Consider the following 27,792-nt stretch of genomic DNA (forward strand, 5'->3'; position numbering starts at 1 on the left):
TTTGGGCTTCATCCACACGAGCCGAGCAAGGGAAGAACAAACCTTAGCATGACATGGTGGGCTTCAGAAAGTTCAAGAGATCCTTGGAAGGAACCGGCTTTGCCTTTGGCACAAATGCGAGGCGGGGAGGGGGCAGGTGAAAAGGCAAAGCTTGGAAGGAAATATCTGCGAAGGTAGAAAAAGGAAAATTGAGAACTGATTGGCTGGAGTTGCTGTCAGCGGGTGGATGTCGTTTTCTTCTCTCTCTTTTTGCTACAGGAAGTGATTTGCGGAGCTCACCGAGCCTTTGTTGAGAAGGGTCTCCACAGAGTGAGTCACGCTTTTGCTGGGAGCAGCCCCGTGCAGCTGGGCGCTCGCTCCATCAGCGGCAACTATGACTTTTGCAAGGCAAGCGTTCCACCCCAACCCGCGGTCTCCAGGGCCCGCGCTGCGTGGCTGCTGCTCTGCTGCCTTGTAACGGTGAAAGGGCTCGATCGTCGGCCTCGGCTGTCCCTTTCCGGAAAGGCTGTCCTGGGACCCGGGCTCCTCGTCCCGCTCCGGGGACCGCGGCTCCTGTGCTATGCGCGGCAGTCCGCGCCGGGGCCGGCAGCAGCAGCGCCCGGGTGGATGCGGCGAGCCCACGGAGGGGCATGCTTCCACGCACCAAGTACAACCGCTTCAGGAATGACTCGGTGACATCGGTCGATGACCTTCTCCACAGCCTGTCGGTGAGCGGCAGCGGCGGCAAGGTCTCGGCGGAGCCCGCGGCGAGCCCCTACCTGGTGTCGGGCGAGTCGCTGCGCAAGGCGCCGGACGATGGGCCCGGCAGCCTGGGCCACCTGCTCCACAAGGTGTCCCACTTGAAACTCTCCAGCTCCGGCCTGCGTGGCCTGTCGTCGGCCGCCCGGGAGCGGGCAGGAGCGCGGCTCTCGGGCAGCTGCAGCGCGCCCAGCCTGGCGGCCCCGGAAGGTGGCAGCGCGACCCCCGGGTCCCGCGCCCCGGCCGCCGGCATGAGCGCCACCAGGAAGAGCCGGGCTGGCGACGAGCCGCTGCCCAGGCCCCCGCGGGGCGCGCCCCACGCCAACGATCAGGTGCTGGGGCCGGGAGTCACCTATGTGGTCAAGGTGGGTAACTTGAGCATACAGCTGGACAAGGGGGTCATGGGGACGGGGTGAGGTGGGTTGGGGGGTAGTCGGGGTGGCTGGGGACTGATGTCCTTATCTGAAGCCCCAGGTTGCAAAGAACACAGACGACAGTTGGGTGTGAGGAAATGCGCCCTCCTTAGCCACCCTCTTACTTGACGGTGCTAATAGTGAACTAGAAATGCTTCGTGTGGGGGGAAAGGTTGTCCTGTCTGGTCACCTCGAATGGAGCCTGCTTTCTCCAGGGCACCGCTGGTGAAGTATGCTTTGATCACTTGGCTCCATCAGATGTCCCGCTATGGTCCCCTCTCTCCCTAGGGATCCATCCCTGAGATCATGGTCTGGCCTACTAGAGGCACACTTTTCAGACCTGGCAGCCAGCCTTCTCCCGGATGAGCCATGTGCTCTAGTATCAACTTCTGTGTCCTCCCCTGGTGGCAGGGTGGGCCACAGTTTCCCTCCAGAGCAAGAATGCCCAGCTTTTAGAGGGCACGGCAGGCAGGTGCTGCCTTGCTTCCTATAAGATGGGTTCTAGCGTCTTACCCAGAGAGATTTTCTTTGGTTCTGAAGTGTTTTAGGTTTACAGCAATGGAAGCGCATTTGGGACCATTTCCAGGACCCACCTGATAGAAAGGAGCTTTTCTCGGAACACAAAGAATAATAATCATTTGTAACAATCCCAATGTAGCTGATAGAATCCCCCCCCCGGGGGGGGGGTCTCAAGGATGCCATGGCCTGTAACGCACTCAGCACAGCTTGGCCCAAGCGTTCATTTCCTCCAGCCAGACCAGCAGCAGCAGCCACAGCCAAGCTTTGGCCAGATGAGGGCCAGGAGAGGGTCCAGGGGCTCATGTAATGGTGCCCCGCTTCTCAGAGCATCCCTTTTCTGTCAACATAGAAGCCTTCTCAGTCATCTGTGTCAACAAGCTTGTGGGACAAATGTCTGCTCTGTAAGCAGTAGTTGCCAATCCAATTTAAAACTTCCATAGGACACTTCTTCAGATAAAATGCAGTATCTTGGTAGTGTGGAACTAAATTCCCTGAGGAATGTATGTTATCTTGGACTGTATGGGACACACGTGAGGGGTGTGGCCAAGGAGCTCCTCTTTTCCAGTCTGCTTTTATTTTGCCCTCTCAGCCACTGAACACAAATCACATATACTTTCACAAAGGGGACAGAGATCAGCATAAAATACACACATTCTGTTGAGTTTATCTCAGGAAAGGATGGACCCTGCTCACTTAAATGATATGTCCAGGGCCCAAAGAGCAGGCGAACAAAACCTAACTCTGACAACCTCAGGGCTGGAATAAAGTCACCGCCTCTGCTAGTCTCGTAATTGCATCTTCTGCTTGTTTTTGTTGAGCATTAAAATAGAGCTGGGTTGTGTTCGGTAGAACACAGAGGGTTGCTTTCAAAATGAGGGACAGTTCTCGTACTTTAAAAGAGCCATTTGGCTTGGTGTCAGCTCTACCAGCATCTAAGCAGTAGGTCAGTGAATCTGGAATTTGAATACTCAGCCAGACAAATTAAAATGGTATTTTAGGGAGAAAAATCACTTTCATGACGGCCTTGTCCTTGTGAGACGGGACCATATAACCAATATAGGAAGAAAAGATAGCCTGGGGTCTCTCCGTGGGGACAATTTTGAGTCACCTCAATGTCGGCAGCCATATATCCAGGGCCAGAAAGCTGTTTGGGTCTATTCAGAGTCGGCTCATGTCCCCAGGAAGAGGGTATAGCAGTGCCCCAGAGGCACCTGCACATAGAGGTGCAGGCACTAGTCGATAGTGACCCTGTCGTTTGTCAGCAGCTGTGAATGTTTATGCTCCTGTGAGCATATACCCAGGGGTGATCCCCACATCTCCAGAGAAGTTTGAGATCACACAGAAAGGGAGCTAGACGCTAGAGGACAAATACAGTCCTGGTGTGCATGCCTCCTTTAACTAATCACGTGGCCCTCTGTTGGCACACGTGAGCAGATTTCCCACATTGGCATGTTGAGTTCAAAAACCGACTTGCTTTATTGAAGAAGAAGAAGAAAAAAGCCACAAAACTAATAACCTCTTATTTTAGTGTTTATCTGATGGTGTTACTGATGAATGAAGGTCTCTTCTGGAAGCTTCAAAAGCCTGCATCTTAAACCTGGAACTCAGCCCTAAAATCTGAAGGCTTAGAGTTTGTGAAAGGGCTCCATTCCTTTCTATACACTTTTCCCCACCTAAATTAAAGAAAACCCCAGATGTCTTCAAGATTTCTGGAAAATTCCTCCACCTCATCATCACAAAAGATCTATGAGAAATACTTACTGGTAGGCGGCAACTGGCTGTCGTATACAGGAGTGATAACTCAGATACTTCTAGTTCATCTACTTGAGAGCAGCACTGTGGGTACCGAAGCTGGGTGGGTTTTGATTGTTTCCAAAATGAATTCTTTCCTCAGCAGCTGCTAACATTGAAGAAGGATGGAAAACTGAAAACTAAAAAAGAGTTCCCAGCCAGCAGGATTACAAGCTCACTGTACATCTAACCCATATTTTCTGATACCCCTGAGCCTGCTGTTAGTTTACCCCTTTCTTTCCATTAAAAAAGCAACCCCCCCCCTCAATGTGCCCAGACAGGGTCTAAGTGTCCCAGGCTGGCTTTGAACTTACTATATAGTCAACGATGACCTTGAACTTCTGATGTTCCAGTCTCCACCTCTTTATGAAAATTGCTTGCAGGTGTGCACAGCCCTGTCTGGTCCACGGAGATCCCCATGGATTTGGGGATCATACCTGGGGCTTCCAGCATCCTGGGTAAGCACTCTGCCAGCTTAGCCACAACCGGAGCCTGCTCTTCAATAAGGGTGGGGGCTGATGAACTCTGGAGGGCTCAGCTTTAGACTTTGTCAGCCAGGTCTTAGTGGCAACACTACTTTCCTCCTCTAAGTAGTCCAGACACTTGCTTAATTGTGGTGACATAAAGGAGAATGAACAACAAGCCATGCCCTGGATAAACAGAACGGAAACTCTTAACAGCTAAGAACCATGAACAGTATTGTTACCTGTCAATCCAAAGCTTGCTATTTATTTGGCTGTAACGGTCACCCAGAGATGGCTGGAGATAAAGGAGTGTGGTTCTGCAGCTGTCCACCTGTGTCATGAGTGTGGCTGTCGTGTGGCTCTCTCAGGCTGCTCCTCCGTCTCCTTCCCAGTTCCAGTCAGGGAGACTTTAGGAAGGAAAGCTGGTTTGAGCCCGGCACCAAAGAGCTGGTTTGGTTTTGGAACCGCTTGGTGGAGAGGCTGAGACTACAGTTGTGGGTTGTGAGACTGTGGTCTGCAGCAGACCAGCCTTTGGTTCCAACATGGTCCTCACAAGAAGAGCTCATTCAAATCACATTTAAAAAGGCTGTGAAGGGTCGATGTGCCCAGAAGTGACCACATTTAGGGAAGGCTCCAAATAACATCAAATCAAGGAGAAAGGTTTGAAGTCCTTGCACAGAGCCACACACACTGTGGTTGCCACCCAGGGAGCTTGCAGACTGGGCTGCTCAGAGATCTTGCCGATCCCTCTGATCAGTCTGTGGCAGCACCCCTTTCCTGGGGTGGAGATTTCATTATTGGGAATTGACCCCAGGGCCACACTCATGCTCAGTTAGAATTCCACCACTGACTCTCCAGGCTTAGAGGAGGTTTTACTAACTTAAAAAGAGGGAGTTGCTTCCTGGTATGTTGGGACTGGTTTTCTTCTAGGGCAAAGGCTTTCTTTTTTTTATTTTTTTAAGAAATGCTTTTAAAATATTTCTTCTCTGATTTATGAATCTAGTGACATCTGGAGTTTGTGAGTCATCTGTTTTATTCATTAATCTTCTATTTATCTTTATGGATGGCTTTTATAAACTAGATTTATTCTGGAATTTATTCTTAAGTTTTGATTTGACTCATCTATAATGACATCTTTTTCTTATAGTTTTTTTTTTTTTTTTTTTTTAGTAACTCTGAGTAAAGTTCATCCAAAACAGTCATTGCCAAGTCCCTATAACTACACCCATGATGCCTTAGGTAGTGAAATTAATTGGATTTTTGTTTTGGTTCTAGATAAGTTGAACTTTAAAGGTTGGTGTTTTCTCTTAAAGTTGTTTCACCGCCCTGTAATATGTAGTTGGCATGCAAGTACTGCTTAAAACATTTGAACGATAGCTTTAGAACTTCTCATGACATTAATGGTTAAGTTTTTAATTTGGTCTGGAAAAACGTGTCCACTCTTATGTGACAAGTGTTGATTGGTTAAATGAATACACTTGCCATATATCTATGTCTCACATCCCATTGCAAAGGTACATACATGTATCATATACCACACATATTACTTACATATATACCTCACATCTACACACACACACACAAATGCACTGTCTAGAGATATACTCAAACAACACACACACATATCACACTACATATTAAAGTACAACTCCATACCCCACATACTTACACACACACACATACATACACACACACACACACACACACACACACGTTGTTTTAACTAGTCACCACATAAACATACCATGCATCATATATGTACACATCTGTACATCCCCACACACAATCACAGGTATACACAAATGCCACATACCACAATACACACCACCCACTATGTTACATACATACCCTTATACACACATATATATGCACCACATATATACTACATATCATATACATACATACCACAGGTACCTATAGATATGCACACATGTCACATACTACACACAGACTCATAGCTTACATCATATATACATGTGTCTTCAATTACATATATATATATTTGTGTGTATGATACATACTGTACAATACATAGATAGCACATATCACATACACACACACTACATAGATATACACAACTACCACACATTATATATATATACAGATACAGCAAATGTCATAAACATACAGCCATCATATTGTATGGGTATACACATACTCCATAAGCACACACACACACACACACACACACACACACACACTGCTTTCACACATGCAACACATCACATATCACAAACTCATACACATTTTCCTTTCCATCTCTGCAATCCATAGGTGAACAACCAATGATATTTTGGATTTGGGAAGTCTTCATTCTCACTCAAAAGCCTCATTTCTAGAAGTGCCCAGTTATCTAGATAGCATGTCTTGTTCATATTCATATGAAGAAACATGTCATCTTGAATGACAAGCTGTCAGGGAGACTTTGTTCTGCACAAAACAGATCTGCCTATGTATCAGATTTTACCTTTCCACAGATGCCTGTGTTTTTGGAAGGGTGTATGATAAGCAATCTTTAAGCAAAGTCCTGGTGACAGAGAAGTTGGTTCATCTCACAAGGTGTGTTGAATTGTGTGGCCTTGGCTTGGGTTATTGTGCATCAGAGTCTGGGCTGACTGGTAAGAGGCAGGACAGCTCACTATGCATTCGAATGGTCAGTTCATTTCTCTAGACCACACAGTCCCGCTTTGAAGTTGTAACTAGGAAGCTGGACTGATAGAAATGTTGGGATCATGATTGGGAGGGTTCTGGCTCTGGCATCAAACCTAATAGGAAAGATGGGCCTGTGACAGGCACCACATCTTCAGAAGTGCACTTGTCTGGGTGGAAGAGGTCTGGACTGCCGTGCCAGGGTTGGCACCAGTGCCAGCTGAGTGGGAAAGTATGGGAGATGAGCAGGAACAGGAGGAACTATCATACTCATGAAAAAACGGGGAACCACTTAACTCATAATGGGATCAGTATGAATATATACCTGAAATATGTGAAGATAAAAGGCTGAGAGAAATGGCCAGGTGTGCATACATACTATCTGGACAGGAGAAAACTTGTTACCACATAAAAATCCTGATCCTTGCTGGATAAAGAATATCATCCAAGTAGGAGACACTGAACATAGAAATAGGCTGTTGAGTGGGCGGATATGTGTGACTGTGCTCTAGTATGTTACACTGATCATGTATATATGCATGTACATATGTGTGACTGTGCTCTAGCATGTATACTGATCATGTATGTATACATGCATGCATGCATGCCTGTGTGACTGTACTCTAGTATGTATATTGATCATGTGTGTATGTGTGACCTACTCTAGAATGTACACTAATCATGTATGTATATATGTATGCATGTATAACTGTACTCTAACATATGTACTAACCGTGTGTGTGTGTGTGTGTGTGTGTGTATGACTGTACTCTAGGATACACAATAACTACAGACTATATCTAGCCGAATACAAGGATGGCTGACATTTGTGCATGTATGAGTTGTACATGCCTTCCAGTGTGCTTGTGGTAATTGTTGCTTCCTGTAGTGGCAAATCCAAGTCATTTTTGCTACTTTGATTTCCCAACACCTTCCCCCAATCCCCAAAGCAACAACATTGACAGGAGCCCCTGTTAAGGACATGCACCCGTGTCTACATTCTCTCACGAGAAAGGCTTTCCTGCATGCTCATGTCTGAGTTTTGAAATAATTATGAATAGTGTTACTTTAGCTGGAGTTGAGGGGACGGAGCATCTCCTTTGGATCACTTGACCTCTAGCAGTGTGAAGAATGGAAATCTGACTTTCCAAAGCTGGGGCCAAATAATGTGCCTTCATACCCGTTAGCAGAGTCAGCAAGGTATGGTGGCTGTCTCTTGACCCTCCTGTCACCCACAGGAGATGGCTGCTGATATTTTCTGGGAGCTCACACCTTCCTGGCTTCCAGCTGGTGCCTTTTTGAGGGATCAGGATTCAGAACTTGCCGAGCTGATCGCTGTAGCTTGTGGTCTGTGGGTACATCTATCCTAGGGTTCTGGGTTTAGAGATGTATTGTGCTGTTCCAGGGCTCACCAAACAGCGAGATCTGGGTTTCTAGCTGTGACTTTTAGATTTCACGAGAAACTGGCCATGAACCCTTAATCTGCAGAAAAGGCATTTTGAGGAGACAGTTTGGAAAAGAGCCTTGTAGTGTCCAAGAGAACTTCTGGGCTCCTGATCACCCAGTAGCCATGTGAATACATAGGAAACCCCTCAAAGTCAAGGTATTCTGAGAAAAAAAGTTTAAATAACTCATTGTTCTAGTGCTGAGAACTTCAGATGGGAAGCCACATTAGAGTGTCTTCTGAAATGCTTTCTTGTTCCAAAGAGGAAATCTACAACACAGAGCCTTCATTCCCTTCTGCCTATTGAGGAGGTAGAGAAAAAGCTAAGTATCCATTCAAAAGTGTTTGTGTGTGCATGTGTGCGCATGTGTATGTTTGTGTATGTGAGTGTATGTGTGTGTATGTGTGGGTATACATGTGTGAATATGAGTGTATATGTGTATTTGTGTGTATGTGTGTGTGAGTGTATGTGTGTGAGTGTGTGTATGTGTGTGTGTTTATGCGTGTGTGAGTGTGTGAGTGTGTGTATGTGTGTGTGTGATTGTGTGTATATATGTCCCCATATCTATGTGGGTGTTTTCCTCAGTTGCTCTCTGCTTTATTTTTTGAGACAGGGTCTTTAATTGAATCTAGAGATCACTAATGCAGCTAGACTGGTCAGTAAGCCCCAGGATCTGCCTGTCTCTGTCTCCCTAGCCTCGGCAATCATAGATGTAGGTCACCTTACCTAGTTTTCATCTTAATTTATGACCTGGGTCAAATTCAGGTGCTTGTGGTATTTTATCACAGTAAGTGGAAGCTGACTAACATGTGTACAGCTGTGAATGGAGGGGTGTGTGCGTGTGTGTGTGCGTGCTCGTGCATGTGTATCTGCCAGAAGTTAATATCAGGGACTTTCCTCAGTTGCATTCCACCTTCGTTTCTGAGACAGGATTTCTCAGTGAACCTGGGGCTTGCCAATTCTGTTATTCTGCAGAAAGCCCCAGGGAATCTGCTGAGCCCATCTCCTCAGCCGTAGAACTGCAGGTGCACACTGCCGTACCCTCTTTGTATGCAGAGTCTGATGCATTGAACTCTGGTCCTCACGCTTACAGGGCTAGTCCTTTGCCAACTGTGTTGTCTTCCCAGTCCAGTGTTTTCAGTTTCCAGTGAGTTCTTGGTTCCTGAACGTTTCGAGGCTCGGATGGCTATTGGCACTAGGAACAGCCTGCATGCCCTCCTGGCACCACCACATGAGTGGCAGCAAGTATAGAAGCAGAACGCATGGCATCACAGGTGTTAGAGAGACAGGGTCACCCCAGGCACCCAGGAGAGAGCTATGCTTCTATGCCAGGCTGTGTGACCGCTAAGATGGAAACCCCAGGGTCTTTTCCCTCTAGTTTGCAAATATTCATAGAAAACCAATAATTGATAGATGCAGTTTCCTCATCTTAAGATCTGCTCTTGTGGAGATGGCTCAGTTGTCAAAGTAGTTCTTGTTGCAAATATGAAGACCTGGGTTTGACCCGGAACCCACTGAAAAAAGCTAGGCATGGTGGCATGTGCTTGTAACCTCCAGTGCTAGGGAGGTGCTGGATTCCTGAGGCTTGCTGGCCAGGCAGTTTAGCCTTCCTGGTGATATCTGGGGCAGCAAATGCTCTCGTCTAAAACAAACAACAAACAACAGAAACAAGGTTGGCTGGTGGCTGAGAAAGGACACCCAAGGTTGAGCTTTGCTCTCCACACACACCTTCCCATGTTCCTGCAAACACACACACACACACACACACACACACACACACACACACACACTGTGCTTCTTATGGAATGTTCAGCAAAGTTTTTTAACAGGTGTTTTTATTTGACTTCGACCCAATTAAAGCAAGTACAATCAGAAAGTGGAACTAATTGGAGGTGGGCACGGAGCCCAAATTCTGAGATGTTTACCTACCATCCAACTGCCCATGCCTATCTGTAGGAGAGATGGTGGCTGCTCTGCCCTCTCTACCCTCTCCTAAGGCCAGGGACAGGGGGTCCCAGCTGGTGGAAGGACTGTCTTGTTTAAGGGTTTTGCCGTGTGAGAAGCTGCTGGCAGCTCTGTCTGAAGACCGGAGCTGTGGTTCTTCATGATGAAGTACCACCTCCTGGTAGTGAGCATAACCTTTCACTGCACAGTGACATATTAACTCAGGTGGAAGGAAAAAAAAAAGAATTCCAAATATGGCCATCCAAGTGAATTGTTTTTGCTTATGGGGCGGGGGTTACTTGGGCAAAGGCAACATAAGAGCGGCTACACTCGTGAAGAAAATGGCTCTTCCAACAAGATTAAGTTAGTTATCCCACATCCCTCAGGATGGTTGAGGACTCCTGAGCTTTTCTCTAATTACAGTGGAATGTTGATGACCTCATCTAGCGCCCAGCCCCATGGCTGCTGTGAGGTCATGAGCTCAGTGGCCATGTGACATCCAGAAGACAGTCTTGGGACGACTGCTCCCCATCACTTGTCCTTAATATGTTTTTTTCTCCAACATTCCCTGGGCCTTGGATGGAGTGATACAAATGTCCCACATAGGGCCAAGAACTTGACAGTCACATATTCTCAAAACTTTAACTAGTTGTGGGTGTTGTTAGTTTACAACTGCTGCTCAGTATGAAGAGACGTTTCTCTGGCCAGGGCAAGAGCAACACTAATCTATGGGTGTAAAAATATATTTACAAGGCAGTTCGACAATATGGTTGTTTAGCAGGACAATAGTGGTAGGTTCCCTGCCAGGGCCTATGAGCTCCTGAGGCATGCATGGGCTCCTGGCCAGTGTGTTAGTAGTTAGGGATATTTAGAAAAATTGAACTGATAGAGTAAAAAAAATTCATATGCATATGTGTGTTTATACACACATATATAGACACACACGCACACACACACACACACACACACACACACACACACACACACGAATGGGTTTATTTAAGTTGCTTACAGGCTGTGGTCCGACTATTCCAGTATTGCCTGTCTCCCAACAGAAATTCTGAGAATTCAATAGTTGTTCCGTCCACGAGGCTGGATGTCTCAGCTGGTCCTCAGCATGTACAGACATCCTGGAGAAGCATGTGCTCATGCCAGCGAGGGAATAGACTTTCCAGTGAGAGCCAGGGCAAGCAGGCAAAGAGCAGGTGCTTCCTTCTTCCATGTCCTTATATAGGCTCGAACCCAGTTTTAACAGATTTAAGGTAGGTTCTCCCACCTCAAATGATCCAGTCAGAAAAAATCCCTCACAGGCGTGCCCAGCCTCTTGGGTTTTTAGCTAATTTCTGATGTTATCAGGTTTACAATCAAGAATAGCCCTTAGGTTTTATTGTAGTAGGTCTTAATTGTCTTTTGGAGATGCTCCAGTGTTTTTTTCTTTTGATAAGAGATCTGAAACCCCATTAGCCTACTCCTGCTTTATATCCCATAGCCATGAAAACATGCTCTGACATGCCACAGCCATGAGCCATGCTCTGACATGTTAGAGCCATGAGTGATGCTCTGACATGTTACAGTCATGAGCCATGCTCTGACATGTTACAGCCATGAACCATGCTCTGACATGTTAGAGCCATGAGTAATGCTCTGACATGTTACAGCCATGAACTATCCTCTGACATTCCACAGGCACAAACCATGCTCTGACATGTCACAACCATGAGGCTAATGCTCTAATTCTGTCTCCTTGCCCATCCCTGTTCTACATGCCAAAGCTATGAGCCCATGTTCTGATTTTGTCTCCTTCTATGTAAGATACCACACACTCTTCTACCCACTATTCCTCTGCCTCCTATGCACACATGTCCCATCCATCTTCCAGAGTGCACCACACTATCCCCCAGGAGAACCATTCTTAAACTCCATATTTCTGGGGCCAGTATATGTCCTTGGTATTTCCTTTCTGCCCCAACTCGGCACCCAAAGAGCAGGGAGCAACTCCAATTCACCAGCTTATCCCCAACTCCGGCACAGCCTCTCCCCAGAATGGGAGCTTTTTAAGTATCTGAACTGAACTGGAAAACTAATTTATACATTGACAGAGCAATACAGTGATGGGTAGGAAGGGATGATGGCTCAAAAACAATCCAAAAATGAAACAGACAAGAATCCAACTGTTGTGTGTGAATGTGGACAAGAGAAACAATGGAGTGAGGGGCTGGGGAGGTGGATCAGTAGGTAAGAGTTCTTGGTCTGCACGCACAAGGACCTGAGTTCAAATCCCCATCCCAGCACTCACACAAAGAGCCAGGAGTGGATGTGCACACACACACACACACACACACACACACACACACACATTAGTACTGGAAGGGGCAGTGTCTTAGTTAGGGTTTGCATTGCTTGTTCCAAAGGCAAACAGGAAAAAACTGGCTCCCACATGACTAGGAGGAGGGTCTGAAAGTCCACTTCCTCCAACAAGGTCACACACCTTAATCATGCCCCTAAGCACATTCAAACCACCATAGGCAGAGACAGGTGGTCCTGAGAACTCACTGGTCAGCAGCCTAGCTCAATGGTAACCTTGCCGTCCAGCAAGAGATACAGTCTCAAGGTAGTAAGAGAGCAATAGAGAAAGATACCCACTGTCCTGCTCAGGCCCCATGGGAGTGTGCACAGTCACCTACCCAGACATTGATCAGATCAGATGACCAAGCTGATCTTGGTCATCAATTTGACTGAATATAGACTCCACTAAGAGAAAAGCTGTTGGGCATGCTTGTTAGAAATAAATGTTCTTGATCAGGTTATTTGAAACAGGAAGATCTACCCTAAATGGGGGTGACCCCTTTTCGTAGCAGCCAGACAGCAGGGGTAGAAGAAGCTGAAGCTTTGTTTCTTGTCTACTGGTCAGTTCACCTGCCCTGTTTGCAAGTTCATCTCTCCGGCTGTGGCTCCGGCTGTGGCTCTGGCTGTGGCTCTGGCTGTGGCTCCGGCTGTGGCTCTGGCTGTGGCTCCGGCTGACACCTCCCTTTACTGACATCAGAACCCAGCATTCCAATTCTCCCAGCACGGAATGAAGACCAGCAGCCCTCCCAGGACTGCTCCAGAGTTTCAGTGCCAGATCAGGACTATGAAATCACCCCCGAATCAGGGACTTCCGAGTCACTCCCGGACACTTCACTCTCCAAGCTCATGACATCTGCTCAGTCGCAAGACTGTTATTTCTGCCTAATGACGCTTCAGATGTTCTTCCTCTGTGTGGCTTTTGTCCTCATTCACGCCTTGGCTACCGTGAACTCCTAGGCGTGGCTAGCAATTGCTTTGGGAGACAGTCTTAATAGAGGAAAGTGTGATTGTTTCCCAGTGTACACAGCAAGCAGATTCTTGAAGCCAAAAGTGCAAGTTTCCTCTCACTGTCCTGCCTGATGCTGTCTCTGTCTCTGTCTCTCTGTGTTTGTTCCTGCGCAGGGGTTCATGTGGAGGCCAGAGAGGTTGATTTCCGGTATCTTCCTCTATTGGTATCTACCTTCAGAAGTTCCTCTAACCTGTAACTCACTGTTTCAGCTAGGCTAGCTGGCCAGCAAGCTCTATACTTTTCCTGCCTCGGTTTCCCCAGTGCTGGTGTTATAGGCACGCGGCATTGTTCGTACGCTGGAAAACTCAGCTCCTCAAGCTTGCGTGTCAGGTGCTTTGCCAGTGGGGCCTAATGGCTCTAATTGTAACAGTTTTAGAGAAGGTCTGTGGCAGCCACATTTCTACTCCTCCCAGAAGCATTTGCCCATGTGCATGGCATATTTTAGCGACCAGCAGTAATTCCTTCCCATTCTCGCTGCTGCTGCAGCTGGGCTGTGTCTGATGATCAGATGAAGGTCATGGTTTTGCCCCAACCTACACCATGAATCTGGCTGCATGCCCGTGCAAGAGGCCACTTTGCAGACTGTAAACTTTCAGCCGTCAGGGGAATTTCTCTAGTTTTCAGTTGACGAACAAGATCTGGAGTGGCTCTTGAATTTCATCCATGTTCCTCCCAGCGTCTAATAAGGTGAAACTCGTGTTTTAAAAATCGTTTTCAGCTGGTGAGACACATCGTTCATCTTTCTGAAACTCCTGCCTATCTTCTCACTGCCCCAATTAAAACAAAAGCTCTTTATTTTTCCCTTGGTTACAGAATTCAATTAGAATTCCTTATATGAGAACGACTCAGTTTGGCTCAGTTTAGCCCGAGCCTTACCTCTTCTCTCCTCTGCCTCCCAGAACTCCACCCACATAGAACAACCTCTTTTCCTATTGACCCTCTGGGCTGACTCAGGTTCCTTCCCTTAGAGAACTTTCACCTCATCTCATTCCAAAGCCAGTGATGCCCTCCAAGCTTTCCAGACTCAGTTCAAATAAACAACCACGGTCTCTGGCCTCTCCTGCCAGCAGGTGGTGGCTCATTGTCCGGGTCTCTATTTTTGTATCTGCCATTGTCATTTCAGTCCTTATGGAGATTGTACTTAGTGCTTAGCTCAGGGTCCTCGAAAACTCACGATGAATCAAGTAATTCCCATATATCAGGAAATGGTAAGGTAAAGAGGACTGTCACGTGCATGATATGAGGCTGTGAGCCAAATGATGTGCTGTGGTTATGTGTTTGTGTTTTCTAAACTTCCTATGTAGAAAATCTTAGCCCTTAGGGAAACAGCATAAGGGGGCAGGGCTTTCAGAGGAAACTAACTAATGATTGTTTAAATGACTCTGCTGCCTTCCTGAAAGGGCCCCAGAGAGCTTGCTGGGCCTCTTTACACTGAACATCACAGCTACTTCCACACCAGATGTTGGCTCCACTGACATCTTTACCATGGGCTTCTGGCCTGTGTAGCTATGAGAGCACACATTGGCTGCTTAAGACACTGGTCTCTAGTCTATGGAATACCGTGTTCTAGCTGCCTGGGCTGGTTAAGAGATGCAGGAAGCCATAAATTAGAGGAAAGGGGGTCAACCCACTAGCGTTGTCTCTATTTTGAATTCTTGAGACTGGGTCATTTATAAATAAAAGTTTACCTTTGTTCACAGTCTGGAGACTTGAGAGGCCAAGCTGGGGTGGTAGGAGGCAGCAGGAAAAGTGTGCATGTTCAAAAGAGGCAAGAGGCAATGCCACCACCCTCCAGAGCAATGTAGTCTCCCGACATCTAGCCAGTCCTGTGGGGATGACGATTGCCACACGGTTCTTGTCCATTCCTGAGTGTTCTGCCACCACGCCCCCCTAACTGGGAGATCATCGAATGACATCCGATCTGAGTTTCAGAGGGGACAATCCATACTCCATGTGACATCCTTCACTTCCTGAGACTCTCCTGGACAAAGGGGTGGGTAATATGCCAGGACAGGAGGATGCAGTAGCCTGTGAGCGTGAAAGATGATTGGCCGGCAGGTTGGTGTAGGGGCTTTTAGGGCATTAGGAAGGGAACTCCAGGGGCTGGAGAGATGGTTTGGATTCAGAGCTTTTATAGAGCACTTGAGCTCATTCCCAACAAACGCAATGGTGGGTGGCTCACAACCCTGCAGTTTCAACACCAAGGGATATAATGCTCCTTTCTGGCCTCCATGGGCATCCACATTTACATGCATGTACACACATACAGAGAGAGGCACATAGACAGAGACCCCCCCAAAACTAATTGAAATCTTAAAAAAAAAATCAAATAGAAAAGAAGTAACTCAAAAGGCCAAGGAGATGGCTCACTGCCTATGGGTTGCTGTGAGCATGAGGACCCATGTTTGAAACCCAGAGCTCACACAAAAGGCTGGGCATGACCATGGGCACTGTAACCTCAGTGCTGTTGAAGATGGAGCCAGGAAGGTTGCTGGGTTTTTGCTGGCTGCTGACTTAGCCATAGGCTCCGTGATGGACCCTGTCTCAAAGCAATAAGGAAAACATCTAAAGAGCAGATAGGATATGTGATATGCCCTGGCCTTCAGAATCACATGGATACTGTCATCTGCATGAATACTTGTGTATATCACACACACACACACACACACACACACACACATACACACAAAACACACACTCACACACAAACACATACACCACACACACACACATGCACACACCACACACACACACACACACACACACACACACACACCACACACACCACATACACACACACACCACACGCACACAGAGTCTCACACACACACACACACACACACACACACACACACACACACACACACACTATTAAAAATGAAGATAACCCCAAAGAGCACACTTTGAATTCTACTCTATTTGGTGTTCCCCCATCACGGTTCCCTCGCTGAGCTGTCGAGCAGTGTGCCACAGCCTGCCCTACGTCTTCGTAGGGTGCTCCATAGACAGGCAGCATAATTAGCAACCCATGAATTCCCTTCACCTTCTTCCTTGCTGCTCGCCACGGGAGGGTTTTGATAAGTGACCAGGCTTTAATGAGCGCCTCATGAGACCATTATTAAGTTAAAATACTGCACAGACAGTGTGTTTCCCAAACAGAAAGCTAAACCCTCTAATGTGTTCCTGTGCACCCATCTCTAATTAAAATACAGATTCACCGACAAGAGGAGCGAAGTGAATGGATCAACAGGTTTCTTTTTCTTTTCTTTTCTTTTCTTTTCTTTTCTTTTCTTTTCTTTTCTTTTCTTTTCTTTCTTTCTTTCTTTCTTTCTTTCTTTCTTTCTTTCTTTCTTTCTTTCTTTCTTCTTGATGGCTCAGTTATGTCCCTGGTCCCGTGGAGAATGAGGTGGGTGGTAACAGTACAGGGTGATTTTCTGAGGCACTTATTGTGGGAAACAATTATCCTACTTTATATTAAGAGTCTTGGAGAGTCAGAACAGTGCGAGTGAGGCAGTTTACTCTGCAAACTTGCAAAGCTAGGCAACCTAGAGAAGAGGCAAAGCTGGCAGGACCAGTTTAGTGCAGGACCGTGGTTTTTATATTCCCAATTCCTTGCCCCGCCCCTCAATTCCTCATTGGCTCATCTGCTCAATAGTCTAACACAGTCTTCCTCAAGTTTTTCATCCTCTTCTGGGCTGGAACTTTTTTGGTTTTGATCATGTAGCAGACTGCCTATAACTTTTAAATTCTAAGATTCAACAACAACAGCAACAACATGTCCAAGTAAGCAGATGCCAGCTGCTTCCTAGGAAATATGGGGGTCTCATGAAACCTGTTTACTCATCTGTGATTCGTTGATGAGTTCTAAACACACACCAGGCTTGAAATGGACCATATCAGTATATTTCGTATACTTCTGACCCAGTTGAACAAGGCAAGCACTCCAGTTTTAACAAGAAAAAGATGTGCTGTAGCAGGTGTCAATTATTGGTAATTAATTATTGGTCTACGGTGAGCTGGGTTATCAGGAAAGGTCTCATATTAATCACATTTCCCTTGCTGTGACCAAATACTTCACAAGAAGCCTCTTAAAGGAAGAAGGCTGATTTGGGCTCACAGTTTGAGGATGAGGGGCAAGAGAGACCGGGAAGATACGTTAGCAGGAACAGACAGAAGGCTGGCTGGCTGGCCACAATGGGTCTGTAGTTAGGAGGGCAGGGGAGGTAGAAGCCAGGTTATAAAATCTCAAGATCTACCCTTACTGATGCACTTCCTCCAGAGACGTTCCACCTCTGAAGGCTCCACAGCCTTCCAAAATAGAGCTGTGTGTGTGTGTGTGTGTGTGTGTGTGTGTGTGTCTAGTGTTAAAGCACATTTACCACTCAAAATGCAACAGGTCTCAGTGAGAAGGTGGGATTCATTATCCAGATCTGAGTAGGTGGGCAGGTGGAGGGTTTGAGGGCCCGAAGAACCAGGGTGAGATCTTTTAGGATGAATATGGACCTAGAAAGACTTCCTACTTCAGAGTGACTACGGTCAGCTGACCGTTGGCTCCCCTTCAGTTGTACACACAGGTTGCAACCCCAGAAGACTTGAGATTCACCTAAGAGGGCTCAGACCTGGGGTAGCCTCTGTTAGAGCTCTGTCCACTATCCTGAGCCCCCTGTCAGAATGAAGCTGTAGTGCATTGCTGGTCATTGTGCCCTGCATTTCTCATGGGCTTCTATCCAGCTGACCCCTCTGGAGCCTGCAGAACTGAGCTTCTCCTTCACCAGTGACAGTCTCCCAGGAATCAGAGGGCATGCTGTCCCATGGCCTTCTCTAAGCTCCTCATCCCCTGCTCTGTCCATAGGCAGGGTCTCCACTCCTCTGAGATTCTCTTGTCTGTTTGCAGTCTGGTCTATAAATTAAAGAAAACTTACCCGCACTGAGGACTGCAGTGAAATTGCAGTTCTGGCCAGTGCTGCTATAAATCTATAAATTATGCTTTGAGAGGCTCTTCCTGTCTTTTATTTTAATATATATATATAAATTATATATTTATATAATATGTAAATTATATATGCATATATAAATATGTATATGTATGTATATAAATTGAAAATAGATTGTTCTCTCATACAATATTTCCCAACCACAGATTCTCCTCCCTCCACCCTTTTTCACTGCCTTCCTCCATTTCCTCCAGATTCACTCCCTCTTCATTTCCAGAGGAAGCCTCTCTGAAGATAACTGAACACAGCACCTATCTCTAGCCCAGAGACTTTTCCTGACTTAAGAATAATTCTGGGTTTTGGTTCTTGAGCCTGACTGACCGAAAAATAACTTCAGCCTTTCAAAAACACCGTGGCTTTCTTTCCAAGAATGGTTCTTTTATAATTTGTTATGATCTATAAGAGCAATTATATATAATTTCCAAAGTCAGATTTTTTTTAAAATTTCATTTTGTATATGTTGTGTGACACTATTTCTAGGAAGATATGAACAAATGTCTACTCAGCTTAGATAAAGAACCAGTGATAGAATAAAGTAATAATAACACTAAAGTCTGCCTTGGTGAATCAGTAAGTTTATTGGGGTTACTACAGGAACATGGAAGACCCAAAGGCATCATTGAAAGCCCACTCCTAGCATGGTTGCTACTGATAAAACCTGGAACTCTAGAGTTCTTTTTGTGATGTGCAGCAGCCAAATATGTTGTAAAATCACCTTCTTCAGCAGTTTTTACTGCTTTATAATCTTTGGGAGAGATGAGCCTTGTGAATCTGGTAAGTTTCAGTGACTTCCCGAGACTTCTGAATTGTCTGTTTCCTGACTCTTAATGAGCCTTCCTTTACAATTTTTGAGTTTAAACAAGACTTTCTCCAGGATGGAATGCTTCAACTCTGAGGGAATTAACACACAGCGGTATATTAATTGTACATATGTATTGAGTATATTGCCTCTCCTCATGTCCAATCTCATTGATCCCTTTTCTCACCTATTTTGAGAATGGTCTTGCAAGGTAGCTCATACTGGCCTGGGATTTGAGATACGTTTGCATTAACCTCCTGTGTTGTGGAATTACAAGCATGAGGTACTAACCTGGCCCAAGTCACACTTTCTTCTACAAAAAAAAAAAAAAAAAAAAACTTCAATATAAATTCATTTTCTGCACTCTTTCCTCACTACTCACTGCCAAATAGGGGCCACTGCAAGAGTGTGAATTCCCACCTTCCTCATCTGTGTGCAAAAGGTCAGGGGCAATCATTATCAGGAATTATACCACCCAGCAACTAGCCTACTGTAATGCTAGCATAAATCCTAGGGCAATGATTTAACAAAGGTAATTAGAATCCTGGTAGTTGATTTAAAGGGATTTCCAAGGTTACGCAGAACAAAAGGAGCAGGGCGCAGTACAGTAGGAGTCTTGTAAATCCCTGCTGTCTGTGTCTACCATTCTAGTTAGAGGTCTCAGCAACCCATCTATGATTGGCAGATAGAAAACCAACACAGATGTTCAAAACCTCTTCCTCTTTGCAGTTCAGGACTTTTGGCCTAGAAATGGTGCCATCTACAGTAGGTTGGGTCTTTCCAGCTACCTTTATGGAAGCAGAAGTGCCCTGATAATAAAACAAGAGAAGATGGGCTAGAGAAATGGCTCAGTGGTTAAGAGCTCAGAGGTCCTGAGTTCAAATCCCAGCAACCACATGGTGGCTCACAACCATCTATAAAGAGATCTGATGCCCTCTTCTGGTGTGTCTGAAGATAGCATATATATATATATGCATATATATGTATACACACACACATACACACACACACACACACACACACACACACAAGTACCAATTACATGGAGATAAAAGGGAATGATATCTCTCAAGGGGTTAAATACCAAAATTTCAACAACATATTGGCAACTGAAATCTGTGGTATTTGAAAAGAATTCTATTCCACAACCACGTGGGATTTATCCCAGGCATTGAAAACTTGTTCAAGATTTGAAAACCAATCAATGTAATTAGCCATCTCAATAAGAAAGGAAAATGTAAGGTCAAGCTAATGAACACAGAAAAGGTACTCTCTAATGGTAATACCCATTTCATTATAAAGTCTTAGCAAACTGCTAATGGGGGAGAGCCATCTTCGATTCACAAGAAGTGTGCAGTTCACACCAGACTTTGAGCTAAAAGACTGGACATTTCCCTCTCAAGGTTTAAAACAAGGTTTGGTCTCTGCTCTCAGCATTTTCACTCAGCACAGCGCTGGAGGTCTTAGCCACTGTGATAACACAAGAAAAAGAAAGGCATGAGGGTTGAATAATAAAAAATAATACAATATTTCCGTGAAAATTCTAGAGACTCTAGAAAAAATAAGTTAGTTTAGCAAGGTTATGGGGGAAGCTGTACATACCCAAAAGCAAATCTAACTTCTGAAGACCAAAATGGACACATGCAAATGGAAATATTCACATACTATTTGTCATCTCACCATGAAGTTAAAATATTTAGACTTCACTCCACCACAATATGAGTAATATATGTTGAGAATTTTTAAATGCTAATGGAGTAAATGAAGGAAGACACAAATATGTAAGGCTGAGACACCACAGAGGTTGGAGAGATAGAGAAGTGGTTGGTACCCTGCTGCTTCTGCAGACCTGAGCCCAATTCTTAAAACTGATATTAAGTGGCTTCCAATCACCCCGTAACTCTAGTTCCAAGGGATCCAATATTCTCTTTGGGTTTCAGTGGGCACCTGCATGTGTGCACCCTACCCAACACCCCGATGTAATTAAAAATAATTAAATATTTTAAAAAATTGATGAAATAAATAAAAGAATATAGATAAGTGAAGATACATATTACATTGCAAGAATAAGACTCATTACAATAAGTTTTTCAGTTCTTTTAAAAATTAAGCAGTTTTAATGCAACCACAGCAACACTCCCATAAGGACTTAGGTAGACACTACCCATATATTACAAAATATATCTGGAACCTGAAGACCCAAGAATACCCACGATATCTTAAAATGGAGAATAAAGTGGGAGGAATAATATTGCTGGATATTGAAGTGGAAGGTTCTGGATATGTAATGTGACACAGACTCACGTGATGAGGCTTACTCACATGGCGTTTTGTAGGACCTGTAGGAGGACATGTGATGTTTGAAAAGAATATAAATAAGACTCAGTGAACAGTGATGGCATCTTGCATAGCAAGCTTTACAATGCTTTCTTGGTCTCAAGTCTTTGTTCTCACTGATGTTTGCTTTGTTGAGAGAGGCATCCCTCATGCGGATATGGTGGAGGCCTGGTGGTTTCTGCTGGATCATGCCACTGCTGCTGATTCATATTTGGTATCCTGACACTACTGAACTGGACTCCCGGTATCCTAACAACTAAGATTGAAATTTCCCCAAAGAACTGCTTCTAAATAGTCTACATCCCCTTGAGCTATTTACCATTGTTTCCCCCTACCTTTGGATGATGGGTTAAAAGGGGGGTCAAAGAGTTTGGGAATCATTATTAAAAATAGGTTTAAAAATTCTAACTTGGGCTGGAGCGATGGCTTGGTGGTTAAGAGCACTGACTGCTCTTCTAGAGGTCCTGAGTTCAAATCCCAGCAACTACATGGTAGCTCACAACCATCTGTAATGAGATCCGATACCCTCTTTTAGTATGTCTGAAGACAGCTACAGTGTACTTATATATAATAAATTTAAAAAAATCTAAACTTAACCAGTGGCACCTAACATGGGACCTGATATAATCTATTTTAAAGTTAGAGGGAAGGCAAGATGGCTTAGTGGGTAAAGGTGCTTGCCACGAAGCCTGATGACTTGAGTTCAATCCCTGGACCCAAAATGATAATTTTCTCTGACAGATACACATATAACATGGAGCTTGTGTATGTGCTTGGGTGCACATGTGCATGCACACATATACAAAATAATTAAACAAACTAAAAAATTAAGGCTAGATTTGTGATAAGGCAGGAACAGGAAATACAGAGTGATCAGAAACTGAAAGAAGCTCAGTTGACTTTTGATAAGGTTATCAAAGCAATTCAAATAATGAAGAAGAAAATCAAAAAGTGTCCCAGTGTCAACTGGACATCCATAAATAAAAACATAAACCTTGACCTGAACCTCTTGCCTACACAGAAATTAACTCAAAATAAACTATAGACTTGGGTAGAAATGTAATTTTTTATAAAACTGAAAAAAAAATCCAGAGGAAACATTTGTGATTCAGGGTCAGGCATAGGGTCTTTTGACTTGATACCAATGTAAAGTCTATAGAAGAAAAAAGCGATGAATCGGATCACATCAGTTTCAGGGCATGTCCTGCGGGAACCTATTAAATGGGAGAAAAGATGTTTATTGTTAAGGTTTTAAAGTCATAAACTTTTAAATAACAAATAATAAGGAACAGGCATAAAAATGATAAAGTGATAAAAGTCCCATCAGGAGGTAGACAGAGGCATGGAAGACATTTCACCAAAATAGACAAACACCTGAGAATGTTAGCATCGTTAACTAAGGGGAATATAAAAATTGCTGGCACTGGATCCACTGGTCCGGGCCTCTGATGGTTATTTCTAAATGTCTCCTTGCCACAACCTAGAATGCCTGGGTTTCAACTGAGGAGTTATTTAGATCACACTCACCCATGAGAATGTCTGTTGGGGATTGTCTTGATTGTTAATTGATGTAGGAAGACCCAGCCCATAAGGGATAGGGAACAGCACCATTCCTTAGGTAGGAGGCCTGAGCTACTTAGGATAAGAGAAAGCTAGATGAGAATAATCTAGCAAGCAAGCAGAGTGGATGCGTTCATCTCTTTGCTGCTGTGGACACAATGAAACTAGTTGCTGGAGTTCATGCCTTGAACCCCTTGAAATGGTAGATTACAACCTGGAATTGTAATTCAATTCTAAGCACACCTTTTTATTCCAGTAATGGTTTGTGTGAGAATGTCCCCCATAATCTCTGGTATTTGAACATTGGAGCCCCAGCTGGTGGGTTAGCATCCTAGGTTGCTTGAGGAGGTTTAGGAAAAGCGGTCTTGCTAGGAAGTTTATCACTGGGATATATTGTGCAGGCTTTGAGAGATCGGGTTTTGAGAGAGTGTTACCTCACCCTAACTCGTTTGCTCTCTCTGCTTTTGTGCTTGTGTCTGACAACGTGAGCTTCCTATTCATGCTTCTTATTTCTTGCTGCTATGCCTCCCACTTTATGAGCTCTTGTTGTTCTGGAACCGTAAGACCCTGAAAACTCTTCTATAGGTTTCCTTGGCCATCACATTTTATCTTAGCAGCAGGAAAGTAATTATATGCTCCCCTAAGTTGCTTTCGGTCAGAGTAGGTCAAGGCTTAATAGGAATCTGAAACTCAATCCCAAAGGTGTTGGCAAGGTCCTAGGGATTCTTTTAGGAGACACAGCTACACTAGAAGCAGTGTAGGTTTTTAAGGTGACATCACTGGGCTCCATCACACCCTGGAACAAAACACTGTGTGAGGTTCATCTTAATGGTCAACTTGACAGGATTTAGAATCACCATGGAAACATAACTCTGAACATGTCTGTGAGGCAGTTTCTAGACTGGATTTACTGAGGTGGGAAGATCCACCATGAATAGAAGTAGAGCCATTTCAGAAATGGGTACCATCCTAGACCGAATAAAAAGGAAGAAATGAGCTGACCCCAACATCTATCTCTTTGCTTCCCAAATGTAGATGCAATGTGACCACCTACCTTCCACTCACGCCACCATGGCTTCCCCACCACACTGGGTGGTGTATTTTCTTGAACTGTGAACTCAAAGAAGCACTTATTCTCTTAGGTTGCTTTTTGATAGGTATTTGGTCACAGCAAGGAATCAGTAGCCAACAGAAAGAGCACCCTTTAAGCATCTATTGTTGAGTTCTAAGGTCACATGTAGAGGCTTACAACTTTGATCACCTCTTCCAGGAATTAGGGCTTGGTTTAGTTCTAGTCCGGGGTCCCTCAAGAAATTTTGAGATGTCATCTTGCCTGAGGCTGTAAGAGCCATTTTATTTTTATTTTTAATTATGTGTAGGAATATGTGGGTGTATGTGCTCATGCATGTGTGCCCACAGAGGCCAGAAAAGGGTACCTCCTGGAAACAAGTCCCCTAGAATTGGAGTTCCAGGAGGCTGTAAGTCACCCAGTGTAGGTGCTGGACTGAACTTGGGTCATCTGAAAGAGCAGCGATCATGTAGTCACCCAGCCATCTTTCCATCTCTTCAGTCCCTGAGGATCCACTTAGATTCACATTCACAGGGCAGCCCCCAGTGGTACTGGTTGCAGACAGGAAGTCTCCCACATGGGACTCCTTGCCATCAAAACAGTAATATCTTTTGTGGCTTGCCCTGGAAACCACATGCTATCTCCTTCATGTTTTGTCAGTCAGGGAGAGGATTCTGTAAGGATAGGGTTGCCAGGAAACCTCAGACACATGCATTACAGCCATAGGTTGTAGGCTGGGAAGGACCGAAGACTATGATTGACAACCACTTCTCCACTGAGTGGAGAAGATTGAATGCCTAACTTTATGCAAAGAGCTTGGGCTTCCTGAGTTAGATGGAAGGTGTTGGGCCCTTAACAGCAGATAACCCTCATCCAGATGCCAGGGCTGGCAGCCATTTGAGAGAGTCTAGGTAGTATGTGTGTACATGTGAGCTGGCAGATAAACAGGTAGATGGTTTGGAAGCCTGTTGTGGTTCCGGATCCACCCGAGGTCAGAGTCAGAAGCTTGTGTCTCCTTTTCAATGTGGCTATGTGGCATGGTGCTTTCGGCAGCGATTCTGGCACAGTGGCTGGTGGCAGCGAGGCCACTCTGATGCCTCCGGAGATCTACTGAGCAGTTTTCAGGAGGGCTAGGTGTAATGTGGCATCATTCCTACTTTGCTCCAAACCTGTAACTACGAGATCACCCACAATCACTACTGGTGGTCTGAGAAGGAAATCGAGGTAGAATGACCAAGGTGATGAGACCTCAGGTGGTGGTAAGCATGCTGAGAACAGGCCCTTGGGAGACAGCTTCAATGAGACAGCTCCTTTAATTGGATAAGGGGACAAAAACTTTTTAAACCTTTAGGGGTGAGTAGGGGCTATGGTGGTGAGAGTACATCATTGGTTGGGGCCAGGATGATGCTGAGAATGCCTAATTTGCATAAGGAGGAGTTCTGGATACTTCCTGAAGATGACTTTATAAAGGGGAAATTTAACCTGGCTGAGGCTATGCACCTATGTGGCCTCTGGTGTGGGCAAAGGTTGGGGGTGCAGGGGTATGCAGGCCCAGGGCAGAGGAGGGAGTGGTCCCACTCTTACCTCTCTTGAGCCCTGAAACAGCTTCTCCTGGTTCTCTGGACCCACAATGTTTGTTTTAAAGCATGGATTGGAGCAACGAGACCACCAGATCAGTACTGTGGCTCTTCAGGGATAGCTAGGTGTGTTCTCTGCCATCTCATCAGATCCCGTGTGAATGATTTTCCTTTAGGAGGAAGCCTAAAGAAGACTGTGAGCCCAAGGGCCACACCTTAGGGTGTAACCCAAGCCAGGCTTCAGGAGGAGTCAAAGTCATTGTTCTAGGGCTCAATCTCAATCTAAGAGGTCCATAGGAAAGACAAGGAAAGCTGTTCCTTCTGACCAGAGGGGACTGAGGTGCTGGCTGGGGTCTCTCCTCAGCTGCTATCTACTTATATTAGGACAATCTCAGCCAGGAATCATGCTTAGGGGAAGAATAGAGAACAGCAGTATTCAGGAGGAGGATGGCAAATGGAAGATGCTAGAACAAATCCGTCTGCTCAGAGGACGTGCAGCTGCTTAGCTGTCCTCACTCACATGGCTAGGGTGGCTTTGGCCGGACACCGGGACACACTTGGGACCCTTCTGCACTCCTCCCTTTGACTTTGGAGAGCAGATGCTCATTGCGTTGATTTTCAGATGAATCTCAGCACAGCGGTTCACTCTCAGTCAGTCATACTTCCTCTCATGACTCAGCTTCCTCGAAGGAACGAGGCGATGACACACGCCACCGGTTAACATTCACAGAGACTCCCAGCTCTTCTTATGAAAGCCTAGTTAGGGTTTCAGTAGCAGTGATGAGACACCATGACCAAAGCAAGCTGGGGAGGAAAGGGTTAATCTGGCTCACACTCCCATATTGTCAAAGGAAGTCAGGACAGGAACTCAAACAAAGCTGGAACCTGGAGGAAGGGGAGTAGGGGGACAGGAGGTGATGGAAGGGGAAGCGGGGGGGGGGGGGCAGAAGCTGATGCAGAGGTCTTGGAGGAATGCTGGTTATTGGCTTGCTCCCCATGACTTGCTCAACCTGCCTTTTTATAAAACCCATGACCACCAGCCCAGGGCTGGTCCTACTCACCGTGGGGTGGACCCTCTACCATACATCATTAGTGAGAAAATGCCCTACAGGTTTGCTTTCAGTCCAGTCTTAAGAAGGAATTTTTTCAACTGAAGTTTCCTCCTCCCAGATGACTTTAGTTTGTGTCAAGTTGACATAAAACCACCCAGCACAAACATCTGTATGGGATTCGTGTTAGTATGACTTTCTCTGTGAGGTTAAAGATTTTAATTTCTAAAAGTGTTTATTTATATGAGTGTTTTCAGTACGTACTTATGGGTGTCATGTGTGCCTAGTGAACACAGAGGTCAGAAGGTGTCAGAACTCCTGATAGTGGAGTTGCAGATGGTTGTAAGATACCAAGCGGGTGCTGGAAATAGAAGTCTGTTTCTCTGTAAGAGCAACAAATGCTCCAAACCACTTGAGCCTCTGAGGTTGAAAATTTTGAAAGAGCTGTCTTTGGGACTGATGAATTGATGCTAAAATACTAGGGGCCTGAGTTTAGAGTCTGTAACCCCCACATAGAGGCTGTGTGTAGAGGCATACATTTGTAACCCTTAGCTCTGCATGAGGGTGTAGGGGTTGGCAAGACAGCCTAGCCAACTGGTGAGTCCCAGGCTGCTGGGGAATGGGAGGTGGACACACTGTCGCCCTCAACCATAGGTATGTCCTAGGACCCCGTAAACATGTGAACATCCATCTTTTTTTTCTCAACATGATAATAAAATTTTATTTTTGCTATCAATATTGCAATGAATGCAAGAGTTTTAGAAATATACAAAATTGAAGTGGATAAAGTTATTTTAATAGCTTTGCTACAGTGTTACTTAACAGAATTTTATTCATTTATATGTTTATTTTTAGAGTTTTTTCTTTTTTGTTTTTATTAGATAGTCTCTGTATTTACACTTTAAATGTTATCCCCTTTCTCCCTACTCTCATTCCTCCCCTACTTGTTTCCATGAAGGTTCTTCCTTTCCCAACCACCTCTTCACCTCAAAGCCTTGGCATTACCCTACACTAGGAAAACGTGCCTTCACTGGACCAAAGGCCTCTTCTTCCATTGATGCCAGACAATGCTGTCCTCTGCTACATATG

General features: G+C 45.2%; 1 protein-coding gene across 1 annotated transcript in view; it reads left to right on the forward strand.

The window, feature by feature from the left end:
* Nucleotides 1-629: 629 nt before the first annotated feature.
* The window catches only part of SHC3 (SHC adaptor protein 3), a gene marked incomplete at both ends in the record, with an annotated part of 124,128 nt that continues 96,965 nt past the window's right edge, over nucleotides 630-27,792 (forward strand). The window contains one exon of the mRNA XM_080920524.1: nucleotides 630-1,103. Within this exon, the coding sequence (XP_080776650.1) occupies nucleotides 630-1,103 (474 nt within the window). The remainder of the gene's footprint in view (nucleotides 1,104-27,792) is intronic.

This window comes from Micromys minutus (assembly GCF_963924665.1).
Source record: "Micromys minutus genome assembly, chromosome: 1".
NCBI classification, from domain to species: Eukaryota; Metazoa; Chordata; class Mammalia; order Rodentia; family Muridae; genus Micromys; species Micromys minutus.